The sequence below is a fragment of the Sander vitreus genome, chromosome 2 (assembly GCF_031162955.1).
Source record: "Sander vitreus isolate 19-12246 chromosome 2, sanVit1, whole genome shotgun sequence".
Taxonomy (NCBI): domain Eukaryota; kingdom Metazoa; phylum Chordata; class Actinopteri; order Perciformes; family Percidae; genus Sander; species Sander vitreus.
The window spans coordinates 14,701,136-14,715,414 of NC_135856.1; the positions used below are offsets into that span (position 1 = coordinate 14,701,136).

At 39.3% G+C, this 14,279-nt stretch overlaps 1 protein-coding gene across 1 annotated transcript in view; it reads right to left on the bottom strand.

Annotated features, from left to right (window-relative positions):
• The window catches only part of prkcaa (protein kinase C, alpha, a), a 161,982-nt gene that overhangs the window by 57,395 nt on the left and 90,308 nt on the right, over window positions 1–14,279 (bottom strand). The window contains exons 6-8 of the mRNA XM_078279319.1: window positions 7,960–8,116; window positions 7,026–7,160; window positions 6,085–6,178 (exon numbers count right to left, since the gene is read on the bottom strand). Of these exons, the coding sequence (XP_078135445.1) occupies window positions 6,085–6,178; window positions 7,026–7,160; window positions 7,960–8,116 (386 nt within the window). The remainder of the gene's footprint in view (window positions 1–6,084; window positions 6,179–7,025; window positions 7,161–7,959; window positions 8,117–14,279) is intronic.

Below are 14,279 nucleotides of genomic sequence, written 5' to 3' on the forward strand. Positions count from 1 at the left end.
AGGTTTAATTGAAGACATTTGAAGATTTGTTATCATGTATAAATAATTATTAAACGGGTTGCTCAAATCAAACAAACAATCTGATTGGTTTATAGCTGTGATATAATAATAGAAAATCACATACACATACAGTAAATATAATACCAAGACTATGACGTCTAATTTTTTTGCACAATAAGTATCACAAAAAACAAAAAACTGATAGCTGGTGCCACGGAGGGAAGCCATTCATCTGCACAAGTATCCCTTTAAGTGTATACTATATTTAGAATATTTTGACTGCTGTCAGACATTCTTGTCATTCCTGATGACCGTTTTATAAAAGTAATAGCTCACGACAAGCCGTGGTATATTGTGATTATATCACAGCTAAGGGGTGTTGATCAGCCGACGCAAAGCTGAGGGAGCCATTGCTGAAATAAAATCCATATAATTCTGTAAAATATTACAAGTACAGTGTCAGTGGTGCCAAATTGGATCTTGGAAGTACTGGTTTCAACATCAACCATGTCTGTGACCTTTCTAACATTCAGCCTTTCCCTTCTTTCTCCTGTTACCCACAACTCTTCAATATGTGTGGCAGAAATGTCATGAAAAATAACTTTAAAAAGCCTCTTCCAGAGACCTTGGCACCCACTGAGAGACAGACAATCAGAGGACCAGAAAGAGAGCTGCTATACTCAGCAGGCCAGACACATCGGTGTAGGAAATTGGATGAAGGAAAAGGCAACAGTGTCTCATCAGTGGCCTCCGCTGAAAAGGATCTTGTACAGTACAGTATAGTACATGTGTGAGTGTGTGTATGTGTGTGTGGGTAGAATTTGAGAAGGGAAGGTTTATGATTTACTTATGATTTGATTTTAGATACTCTGATACTGTTCATAAAATTCACTTTTTACTTTATTATTGGAAAGGTATTAAGATGGTGAGTATCACCATCATTGAACTTCATTACTGCTTGATTGAGAAAATATTTTTCTGTAAATCATGTTGGATCCTCATTGAGCAGTGTCTAATTAAGAACAACTTTACATCAATGGGAAGAGAAGAATTGATCATTGGGCAATGATTATAACAAACTATTTTACATAATTTCATTCTTTAAATGAAAGAAATGTCTAAATTAAGTCTTGTTAAAACCTCACAAATTACTAAACAACTACAATCTGAGTCTAAGTCTTTAAAATAGAGCAACTACACTGCTTACAGAGCAGTGAGAGCTAGTTTGTTGTCAAATGAAGGCCAGATTAAATTCATAACAAAGTCTAAAAAAATGTTCAGTATATCCAAGGAGAATAATTCTTTTGCACACTGACAGTTTTTTGGAAAATTCAATCTTTAATTTGACAGTTAGTTAGTTAGTTAGTTAGTTTTATTTCTGTGTCATGCCAAGCATTTGGCACATCCCACATGGGATTACAAGTCCCACTATTTAATAGATATATTCCAGTCTCACAATTAGAAATCATCTGGCGAAATACATGAAAAACAGAAAACAAAAGCAAATGAAAATAAAATTTAAAAAAACAGTACATACAAACAAATATCTACACATCATCTCGGTAAAGATCTTTTTTTCTCTTCTCTCAGGCTTTCTCAAGATAACTGGCTATTTTATACATTTCACATGCAAACAGCCGTGTCAGTCTTTGAGCATCATCCATATTTACAACATCAATATCTGTTTTTGTCTTAATAAAACAAATCATTAAAAATTAAAAGAACAGTAGAAAACAAAATGGAGCTCATTTTCTATATCATTTAAACATCACATCAGACAGATCCGCCTTTCTTCTTCGATATTAACAAATCGTCCAGTTTCAATAGTCAAAGGTAAAATACCAGATCTCAACTGAGCACATAGAGATCAAATTATATACAGCATAATTGTCAGTGCCATATTTAGGTTTTATTATCATAAAGGTTATTATTAGCTTAGTTGTCTTAGTCCAAATATCGTCAGCCCACTGCTCTTTGTCTTTACCAAACACAAATTCTTTAAACAAACCAATATTGAGCTTTTTATTATTAAAAAAACGACTCACCAAACCCATAGTTGCAAAACAATGTGCATATATCTTTAGACCAAGAACCAAGAATGTGTTTATCGCTGAGAAATATTTGCCTCGTCAACCTATTTGCATCCATATGGAGTAAACTATTCCATAACTGAGCTATGCGTATCTTCCGACGAGCCTCACATGATTGCCATCCCGTGTCTCCGACTATGGTCAATTTTGGTGCATATTTGTGCACACCCAGAAAATATCTTATGCCACTGTTTTGCACTAATTCACACAGAGATATGTCTAAGGCCTCGTACCCCCGCGGTATAATCAAGTACACACAAACTTGAAACAGTTTAGAATTTGTTTGGAAACTCATATCATTCAGATTCTTGCTTTTACTAATGAACCTTTACACCTATTCTAAGATTCGTATGTTCATCAATATAGAAACCAAGATATTTTAGTGAGTCTGCATAGTTCAGCCTGTGTGATACACTTTTAAACTCGAAGAGGCAGTTGAGGGTTTTCTAAAATTAATTATTTCCGTTTCCTATTAATAAACAGTCTCCATTTATTACACAACTCGTCAATATAGAAGAGCATCTGCTGCATGTTGTCTTTAGATTGTGACAGTAAAACTATGCTATCCGCGTACAGAAGAATACTTATCATTTAAATTCCACATCTTAGCCCACAGTTAAAGCTTTCATTTCCTTTGCCAAATTGTTCACGTAAATCGCAAATAGTGTGGGGGGGACAAAGCATCACTCTGTTTCACTCCTGATGAGGTTGAAAAACAGCTTGTAATACTATCAATTGGAAAAGGGTAAAAAAAATAAAAAAATAAAAAGACCAATTGAATTTCATGTTTTCAATATAACTAACTAATGATACAAACTCGTGAAAAACAATTTCAAAACAAGATGTGGTATCAAAACATCTTGGGCCTTGCATCAAATAACCAAGTCTTTTTTTTAGAGAAAATGGCTTCGTAGATTAAAAGACAGCTGTCCAGGAAAACAAGACACATCAAAGGCTGTTGGTGGGCTGCTTTGGTTCAACTCCAGGCTTCAATCTCTCTGATGGAGGAACAAAATGCTAACAATTGGTGACGAACACACAACTCACATGTTAAATGTTAAAGTGAATTCTTCAATTACAAAGAGACTATGAGCTGAGGAGGTCTTTGAAAGCTGCAGCGGCTACGGATATGTGACCATTCAATATCATTTTTTTTAGAGCTTAGAATGGCTGGACACACTAATACTTATCAATTTATAGTAAATTAAAGAAAAGGTTATCTGGATGGGATTAACAAGGCTATAGAGTGACTCAGGAAAGATGTTGTCAGACTTTAACAGCTGAGAATGATAGGTCGGCTTAGTCACACAGCGAGACAGGGCTGTGTCAAATATAGAATTACCACATCATCATCATCATAATCAACAATGACTCTGGTTTGCTGATATAGATATAAAGACCACCAGAAGAGTCTTATTGATAGCCAATCGCGGATACACTATTAGTGGTAATGTTGTACAGACTCTAGATAAGACATTAAGGTCCAAAATGTAATATGTATTTACTGTAATAAATCCAAAAAATGCCCCTATGCGTTATCAGATATTAAGGAAACATGCTAAGTTGAAATACTATCTTTTCTGACAACAATGCTAATGCCAGTATTTTCTCCTTTTGAAATTTCCGTTCCGTGATGGTATTTCTGTTTATGTTTGGGCCCGTGCGTTGTTATCAACTGCCCAGTTTGACAGCCAGGCCGGGTTGCCAGATATAACGTTACCTGTAAAAACGTAAAGCCAGCGGGCTACAGCTGTAACGTTAGTACAGCCATGAAAGCAGCAAACAAACGAACGGGATCAACGGAGATAGATTCTACCCGAACTAAAAAAAAAACGGCATGTTTCTAACAGTTGCGTGACCAGAGACGTAACAAACCCTGGGTAAATACTAGATGTAATGTTTCAATATGCACTCATTAAAGTTAATTTGACTGGCAAAATAGTTAAAGTCCTTCTTACATTACACAAGTCATAATCATAATCCTACAATGAATCATTGTGAAAACAAAACGTTGTAGATGTTGTGTTGTTACTTTGGCCAGGTCATTGTCAAAAAAGCGAATTTGTACATTCATCATTTTGTCCCTGTTGACATTAGTTGCTTCATGTACATTTATTAAAAACGTTGCATTGTTTAGCTTTTCATATACTGTAGCTAGACGTCTAAACTCTGGGACAAGGCCGTTATGTTTAAATAACTGCCATGCTGATTCCAAACAGACAGCTTTGTCAAGGCAGTTTGGGCTTCAGATAGCTTTTACACAGTGGCCATCGTTAATGACAAATCGTGTTCCGCTATGAATGTGCACACACGGATTGTTTGTATCACAAACACGGTCGGTCAGTGAAGAAGCCGGTAACGTACTCGTATGACAGAGTGCACGGACCGAAGCTTTGTGACTAGCAAGCACTTTCCTACCGCTGCTGCCGTACAGTATCTTCCTTCAACATGCGCTGCAGAAGCAAGGACCCGGCTGCCTCAATTTGAGGCACCAAGTGCTAAACGACTTCCCGTCTCCACCCTTTACCTCTTGTCCTCTATTCATGCCCAACGCCATTTGTTTTTAACTCTTTTCTCAACTAAAGCTGTATCTACATGCTCCACGTTCGATAAACTTTGACTCCATTCTTTTTAGTCGCGTTACCACGGAGACCACACCGCACACGCTTTTCGTTTGCATCTGATTGGCTAGAACTCGTTTCATTGGTAGGTGGAAGTTCGATGATTGGTTAAACCCAAGGCATCGAAAACAAATCCCATGTGGACTTTTTAATTTAGTTATTTTTCTAAAATAGTCATACGCCAGAAATCCGGCACCAGGCCCGAGTACTTTAAGCCCTGCCTTAGTTAGAGCTGCGTTCCTCTCATGTGATTGGTAGGTGAAATCAATTGACTCGAAAATATTAAACTGCATGCAAGTTTGTTTTTTGTTTTTTCTCATGGCCTCACGGTGCCGGAATACTTAAGCCCTGCCAAAAGGACACAGAGTTGGCTAATTTCCCCCTGAACAAGTAAGCATTAGCTTTAGGCTAATTTATCACGGCTACAAGGGACGGGCATTTTATGTAATTTCAACATTTGTGTACTCACATTGAATTATACCGCTAGAGTACCCGAGTTGGTTACCCGCAAAAACAAATTGAGAAACAGCCAGTAAAGTGATCCCGACTGGTCCTGGCTAACGCCGCTAACACTAACGTTACCGGAGGACCAGGCAAGCGGGCCACGGCTGTTTACAACGTGTAGCCTGTTCAGCAGCCGTAGCCAACAACGGTGAGTTATTTTAAGCCAAGAGAGGGGGGCTGTAAATTGGTAAGAGAGGACCGTGAGTTTACAGTGTGTTTGTTTGCAAGGTTGTTGTGTTTTTAGCGGCTCCTACCCAGGGTTCCAAATTAGCACCATCTACTAGCCAAATGCTGGTAAAATATGCAAGTGGCTGGTAGATTTGCTACACTCACCAGCCAAAAAAACAATGGTACTCCATTGAGTGGCTGGTGAAATTTGAACATTGAATAGCCATTCGGCTGGTGGACGAAAAAGTTCATTTTGAACCCTGCTCCTACCGTAATTCTAAGCCGAAAAGTGTCTGTCAGTTGGGTACAGAGCTCCGTGAGAGCACAGGCTTCTATGACTGTCAATATAGCCAGAATCTAACGTTAGCTACTCCGTTGTGCTGTGAAGTAATGTCTGGCTATGTGAGACAAGCGTCTAGCAACATTGTTGTGGATGCTCCTTCAGGGCGCTTTGAAGGAGGGTCTGGCAAAGTGAGACTATGGATGCTGTGGTCTCAGCCTGGCAACCTCCGTCAACTTCGAGTCTGTGGAGGAGGGGGCGGGGGAGACGACTCCCTCCAGTATTTTGAATTTGTACTGCAGTAACTATTTTAAACACTAGCTGTCAGTATTACATATTGCACCTTTAAGTCAATAATTCAAGACAACAAACAGACAGACAGATCAGATGGCAATGGTGGTTATTTCAGAACAAACCTCACCTCGAATTTCTGCCTGAGTTCCTCATTCCCATCATCCTCCTCTGAGATGGGAACATTGTAGTACTCCCCCTCCTCTTGGCACAATAACTTATACCTTAAAAAAAGAGAGACGGGAAAATGCAGGAAGAAAGACAGGGAGAATGAGTATGGATTCATACAAAAAAACATTGTGAGATAAGAAACCAAATTTAAGTTTAATTTGTCTACCTTCCCTTCTTCTACTCTACTATTCTACTCTTCCACCGATTTTGACCTACTGGGCCTGGATATAGTTGATGGTACACAAACAGTCTCTTTGCCTCTGGGGTATTTGACACCTTACAATTCAAGACACACATATCGAAGCAGACACAAACTCAACTGTCAATTAAAAAAGTGAAAAATGAAAATCTCTTGCTTCTCTGGGACAAACAGACTGTTGCTAAGGCTCCAGGTGGCCATCAATCAGTACAGAACAAGTTATTGAAGTAATTGCCCACAGCAAAGTCCCAAACTTAGTCTACTGTGTGCATCAGACGGTGTTACTGGAAACCTGCAATGTAAGCTGCAAAGGAGGTCATCTTCATACACTGTCAATGCTAAACTGTTGATACTTTTGTTTCTTATGCTGTCTCATAGAGCTTATGACTAATTTGACTGTTAGTGCATATAGGCAGCACCACCAAAGTTATACTGTACAGTAGTATATTATATTATTGTTATATCATTCAATAAACCATCAGTGTTAACTGGCTGAGCTGCATTAAAAATAATTATAAATGATGCTAGAGAAGCATTTAATAATCAAACTGTTATGAAGCCTTTAAGTGTTCAATATTTAATAGCAGGTAAGTGCGAGTGAGTTTTATACTGTAGCTGCTGGACTTCAAACTGAAAACTACCACACTGTGTCATTTCAAACAATACATGAGGGTGAATAACAACATGGAAGTGAGTGTTACCAGCCACAGACTGGAGCCTTAATGAGCTCTGATACACCGAAGGAAAGGGCCCCCATGAAGTCATTCCTAGTGGTCCGGTCCCAGTCCCACACCTCCACTGACAGCCTGCGGTCCTTATCTGTAGGCTTCAGCTTGCTATATAACACAGAGATGGTACACATGGTGTTTATGTCAAGTTTTTCATTACAATTACATTTCACAATTTAAAACCAAATATGTCATATGATTTTACTTTGTGGTTATATGTTATAATTTGTAGTAATAGTAATAGCAGTAGTAATCTTGTTGTGACAGCACTAGTTAGTACTATTAGAATGATACATTACTTAAAAAGTAAAAAAATTGTTGTTACGTGTAATTATTACTTTTGAAGTAGTGTTAGCACTAGTAGATTCAAACTGTAAGAACAGACAGCAAGGTGCAGACCAGTGTAAGTTTCAGTCTATCAACCGATTGAAAGGTTACGATGAAATACTGCATTTGGTAAAGAATTTTTTGAAAAGTTGGTTGTAATACAGTATTATATGTTTAGCACAATTGTCTCATAAATGTCTGTATCCAATGGCAGAAAATAATGTATTTTGTCAAACACATTTAGAAAAAAACTGACTGCTCGATGGACTGTATATTAAAAAAAAAACGGAAACAACTTCAGCCACCACCCTGATGAAAGGTTGGGTGAAGAAGTCATGATGTATTGGGATAGTTTTTGTACAGTAGTAACGGCAGTAGCTCCAGCATAAGTAGTGATAGAAGTATAGAAATCATTGGTATTATTAATATCGGCATTAGAAGATGTATCAGTATAAACAGCTGATTCAGTTGTTTTAATGTACTGCTGACATTCCCAATATTCAGTACATGTATGTCCCATTGTAAACAAAAGGTGTAGTGTAGCCTTTAGTAGGACAGAGGTGACAGGTCATTTACTCACAAATTAAAGGACTCGTTCCATTTCGGGTTGAGGTTGGAACGGATGGTTTTGGTCTTCTGCTTGGTCTCATTTTTGGGGTCTGGTATGAGCTTGAGCTTGACATACGGGTCAGACAGGCCATTGGGGTCCATGGGGATCATGTTTTTGCCTTCACCCACTGATGGGGAAATAAAGAATAGGGAGAAATTATTAATGTGGCTATAAAGACACAGAATAACTACATAAATGTATGAACAGTATACGTGACTCTGTAAAAGCATTGTTTTCATTTGCACCACTCGGTCTCTCTAAATGAGGTGACGCACACTGGTTCTACTTTTTCCCATATTCAGCACACCTCAAAAACCTACTGCACTGCTAGTCACCACACTAATACCAGATGGATTAAATTAGCCTAGTTTCAATAGCTAAATGAACACTCTTCATTCATATTCTGTGTTTTCTCTACAATACAAATCATGTAAGTCAGGAAAAAAAACAGATCCATTCATCCATCCATCTTCATCCGCTTATCCAGGGTCGGGTCACAGGGCAGCAGCTCCAGCAGGGGACTCCAAACTTCCCTTTCCCGAGCCACATTAACCAGCTCTGACTGGGGGATTCTGAGGCGTTCCCTGGCCAGTTTGGAGATATAATCCCTCCACCTAGTCCTGGGTCTTCCCCGAGGCCTCCTCACAGCTGGACGTGCCTGGAACACCTCCCTAGAAAGGCGCCCAGGGGGCATCCTTACGAGATGCCCGAACCACCTCAACTTGCTCCTTTCGACGCAAAGGGGTAGCGGCTCTACTCCAAGCTCCTCACGGATAACTGAGCTTCTCACCCTATCTCTAAGGGAGACGCCAGCCACCCTTCTGACGAAACCCATTTTGGCCGCTTGTACCCTGGATCTTGTTCTTTTGGTCATGACCCAGCCTTCATGACCATAGGTGAGAGTAGGAACGAAAACTGACCGGTAGATCGAGAGCTTTGCCTTCTGGCTCAGCTCTCTTTTCGTCACAACGGTGCGATAATGTGAATGTATTCCCGACCCCCGCTGCGCCGATTCTCCGATCAATCTCCTGCTCTATTGTCCCCTCATTTGGGAAATAGACGCCAAGGTACTTGAACTCCTTCACTTGTCATTAGGACTCATTCCCTACCTGGAGTAGGCACTCCATCGGTTTCCTGCTGAGAACCAAGGCTTCAGATTTAGAGGTACTGATCCTCATCCCAGCCACTTCACACTTGGCGGCGAACCAATCCAGTGAGTGCTGAAGGTCACAGGCCAATGATGCCATCAGGACCACATCATCTGCAAAAAGCAGCGATGAGATCCCCAGCCCACTGAACTGCAACCCCTCCCCACCCCAACTATGCCTCGATATCCTGTCCATGACTATCACACAAAGAAAAAAAATGATGCTTTCTTTTAAGCAACAGGTGAACATCAATAGAATAAATTGTAGGTGTTCGAGATTTAATGGTAAGTCACAGCCTCTGAGGATTGCCTATGGTGCTGAGCCATATAGGAAGCAAATGCAGGAACTTTTATGAGAACAGTGATTCGAAAATTGTAGGCTGTGACATGCTTAAGTAGGCGAAGCCTCTCTTTTCATCCTCCTGTATTTAGCTGTTCAGTAAACAAGGGCACACCAGGGACATTAGCACTCCATTAGCCCTGAGCGTTGGAGCACTGCCAGGCCTGAGCTACAGTACAGCGCACACACACATGCATGTACACACACACACATCTTTGCCCACACTCAAACATAAAACACATTTACACACACATACTGTGTTTGTCTACACACAACACCCCCCCAGAGGGACAGTGTGATTGCCTGCCTTGCTTGGCTCAACCTCAGCCCCTGGAGAGCCCAGAAGCCTCTCCATGTGGCCCTGTCAGTCAAACTACAACAGAGGGACAGAGTAGCAGAGATGCTAAATGACCTTTGACCTGGAGAGGACAGCACTAAGCCACTTTTTCAAGACCGCATGAGAGAACAGCTAAACCCAATGTTTTAGCTGGAATGCTCTGAATGAGATACTGTATTTATAGGATTAAGAGGGATACATGAACAAAATCAATGAGGGATTGTCACCACTGAGTTAACACAGCAACTGTTGCAAAGGCCAAAGGGAACAACATTGAGACACAAAACCAACTGGTAAAACCCTCCATGAGAAAGTGGCTTCATTTTATTCCTGCAAATGAAAAGAATTGTTGCAGTTGCACCAATAGAACCAAATGGTTATTTAAGAAGCCAACAGTGCCGTTGTTTGCTTTTGTTATCAGCATACATGGTGGCGGATTCAGGTGTTGAGCAATGTTAGCGAGGTGTGAAGTTTGATGAGCGATGGGGTAAGCTGCTGTAGAGTACACACCATGGATGTATTATAAGACACACACACACACAAAATCTGAGAGGAAGAAGAGAGACAGACAGCATCTTAGAAGCAACTTGAGGTGTGGGAAGGTATTGAGCGAGCCGGAGCTTGCAACCCTCTGCCTTCTCAGAAATCCAATAGATAAGTGTAAAGCCCGTCTACAGGCACCAAATAAAGACTCACGGTATACTCTATTTGCACTTGAGCGCATTCTTACTGTATATGTATGCACTCTACAACAGAGAGGGGAAGACACACTTTTTTTTTTGCTGACTTCTTAGATATTCAGATATAAATTGAACCTTGATGCCTCTCCTTCATTCCCAACTCTTTCCATTTCATCAAAAGAGGTGAAATGGAATAGAATGTCTACACATAATGTGTATATATGTTATATTTCCATGTATCATGTACTTTATGTAACTTCTGTTTCCAATTCTTTCTCCTTCAACTTTTAACTCTTGTATTGTAAAGAGCATGTTTTGAATATTGCATACACTGGCAGTATGTATGCAAAGTCACAGTACCCAAATGACATTCATTACTACAGTACTACAAACAGACATACAAAGGGACATTGTTCAATGGCTTGTGCTTGTGATGAGTCACTGGAATACAATCAGTGGTTAAGCTGGATGTAATGTAATTTGTCTGAATAATAAATAGCTAATATTTAGTTAATCATCCTGTCCAAGAAGAGTGGACTCTCTTTATCTCCAGTAATTACAAAGGTTAAGTCAAACAATAAAAACTATGACAATTATACAGAATAAACGTGATGATACACTGGACATTTCTGTCATAATATCTATATAAAAGGTATACAAATATGTATACAATAAAAGATATATACAAAGAAAATACTAAAACTAGAACTAAGATGTCCTTTTTTTAACTATGTCTCTGCCAGTACACCCTGATGGTGTGGATTGCAAAGGGCTGTTTGTAGAAGTTTCCTCTGACCATAATATGTATGTGTGTCTTTATTGACTACAGACAAGAGACCACTAAGTTAAGTATCTCTGTTACTGCCAACTGTATTTCCAGTCATGACCAGTAGGCGGCATTCTAGACCGTCTAATTTAGCTTGGCTGGCGCAGAACCTTTCCTTCTATACAACTGTATGGCACATAAACCAAACAAGATGTGTGTGTAATCCTAATTTCTTTCAGCTGTACTGCAGAGACATAACCTCACAATACAAGGTATCTTTGGTGCTGACCATTCCTGCTTAAAGGTCAAATTATCTCTGATTTTGTAATTAGTAAGTATAGGTATTTAAGTGTACAATTATTCTATTTATCTGTGTACAAATAGGGCTGGGCAATATATGAATTTTATATCCATATCGTGATAGGAGACTAGATATTGTCTTAGATTTTGGATATCATAATATGGCATAAGTGTTGTCTTTTCCTGGTTTTAAAGGCTGCATTACAGTAAAGTGATGTAATTCACCAGATTTTTCTCCATGTTTCTCCATATCACCCAGCCCTATGTGTAAGTGAGTTTAAAAACACATGCATATGCAAAAAGACACACACAAAGACACACACACAAACATTATAGGACAAAGGAAGCAGGGGTGTGTGTGTGTGTGTGTGTGTGTGTGTGTGTGTGTGTGTGTGTGTGTGTGTGTGTGTGTGTGTGTGTGTGTGTGTGTGTGTGTGTGTGTAGGGGCCATAACATGGTTGCTAGGATACAAGTCCTTACAACTATCTTGGCTCGCATTTAAACAGCAGTGCAAGTTCAAACAGTACCCACAAAAAACAACTTGACCTCCGTTCTATCCAACCATGCTCCGACTAAAACTAACCAAAAAATGGAAGAAAAAAATCTGAGCCAAGCTAAGCGCCCACTAAACATTAGATATGTCATTTTATGACAGCTTATTATTTTATCAGCTTTGTGTAATCAAATTTCAGATACAGCCAAGCTTTACTTAGCTTTCTGAACCTATGGCAGCTAATCAGCACATATGATTTTCACTCTGTAATCATACGCATGCATCTACTGCAAACTATATCAAGTTTTACTCCTTTCTGTTGAAAAAAACAAACAGTCACATGTAAGATAAGAGCTTCTATGTCTCTCTCTAATACATGTTGCTCATATCTGGACTGTTAAACAAATTCTTCTGCTCATTTCCCTGGACAAACTGTCGCAATAATTGAACTGTTGCACACCATCTACAAGGCTCATCATGATGCAGACTGAAATTACTTAAGTGCTGCACTTGCAAAAAAAATAGCCTAGTAGTGCTGAAAATTGAATCTGGGTAGCGCTTGTTTTATTGTAGAAAAACAAACTGGGACTTACTAATCGGTTTGCATTTTCCATTTTGATTAAGGTCAGTATTTGTTTTGCAAAATAAAACAATGAAGAATGAAAGAAAAAACTAAAAAGAAAGAAAACGCCAAGCTAGACAAAAAAAAGTGGAGCAATTAAAGGCAGAGGCATATGTGAAAATGTCGTGAAGAACACAGAACACAGTGTGCACTCACTGAGGAGAGGGAGCCATGGTAGGGCAGCAACGACAGACTGGGAATACCAATGACATGACTTCTGGCTCTAGTGTTTTTTCCTCCACATTTTCAGAAACGTTTCAAAGTCTGTTCATTACTGCATGTAACAGTCCACAACATACAGTATGGTACAGGAAAATGTGTCCATGTTTTTTTAGTATAGTGATGGTAGCAATCAAATATTTGAATGTAAACTGGATTGCAAATAGCAAATTGCAATTTTTTTCAGGGGAAAAAGGTTTTACAAGAAATGAAAAGACAAAGTTGCTGCAAAAATGCAGGACATCAGGTCTTCCAATGTAAAAGTTTGGAAAGAAGACCATGACATTTTTCATCACAATTTTTTTTGTGTGTGTATTCAATCCAAGGTAGTCTGATATTTGAGGAGTCCATGTTTAATGGTTTACGTTTTCCTTTAGGATCTGTGTTCCTGCACTGTACAAGACGTTACAGATGTTTCTGTGTGTGGATATGTTTTTTTTCTGAGGGTGCATAGTGATACTATAATCAAGCCTTTAAATTGCAGTCAGTCAGAGTTCACAAACAAACACACAAAGCCTTGTCTTCCGCTGACACCAGATCACCCTACCTTAAAAATGAGGTCAGCCATGTTTGTTCTTCACCTCCCTGTGTAAACACAGTTTATAAAACTTAAACCACCAGACTTGCTCTATCACTTGCACCTCTCAGCGTAACTCTGTCTGTGCTCCTTTGAAAGCCCACTACTACTACTGAAAAATGGCATTTTGAACAGCCTTATAATGAAATATTACATTAGCGTACAGGAAGTGGAGTGACCCGCATTCCTATAGTATGACACATGGAGGGCACATGAGTTTTGGTGTGTACTGTATATGCGACGCTATTACAGCTTTTTTTAATTATAATATATATTTATTATTATTACAATACAGTTCTGATGGATTATATCTTTTCATTACAAGCACACAGTCAGATGGCTAAGGAGCTCACTACAGAACATTTAGACAGGGGACACTGCTGTCGCAGTGGCCAACTCCCTGCAGTGGAAAAGTGTTGGCATTGGTACAGACAGAAGTGATGTCAGCTGTTCCATCTTAACTCTGATTCATTGGGAAAATGCAAAAGGATTTTAATTATATTTTCTCTTGGCAAGAACCTGTTGGCTTTTTTTGCACGATGAATCAGACACTACAAAGAAATGGAAATTACTTTAAGAAAAGGCTGAAGAGTGGAAGCAGTGGCAGTAAGAAGGTGGCATTCAGAGCACTGGGCAGTGATTCTCATTTGGCAACCAACAGGCCGCATCCAAACCTTGATCTAACCCCAACTCTCCATAGATTCAAGGAGCCGTAAAAAAAAGGATATCATTTTTATTTGAATGATTGACTGAATGAATGAGAAACTTGCTAGTAACATGGAAGTGACAAAGAGGGTACAAAGTGACTC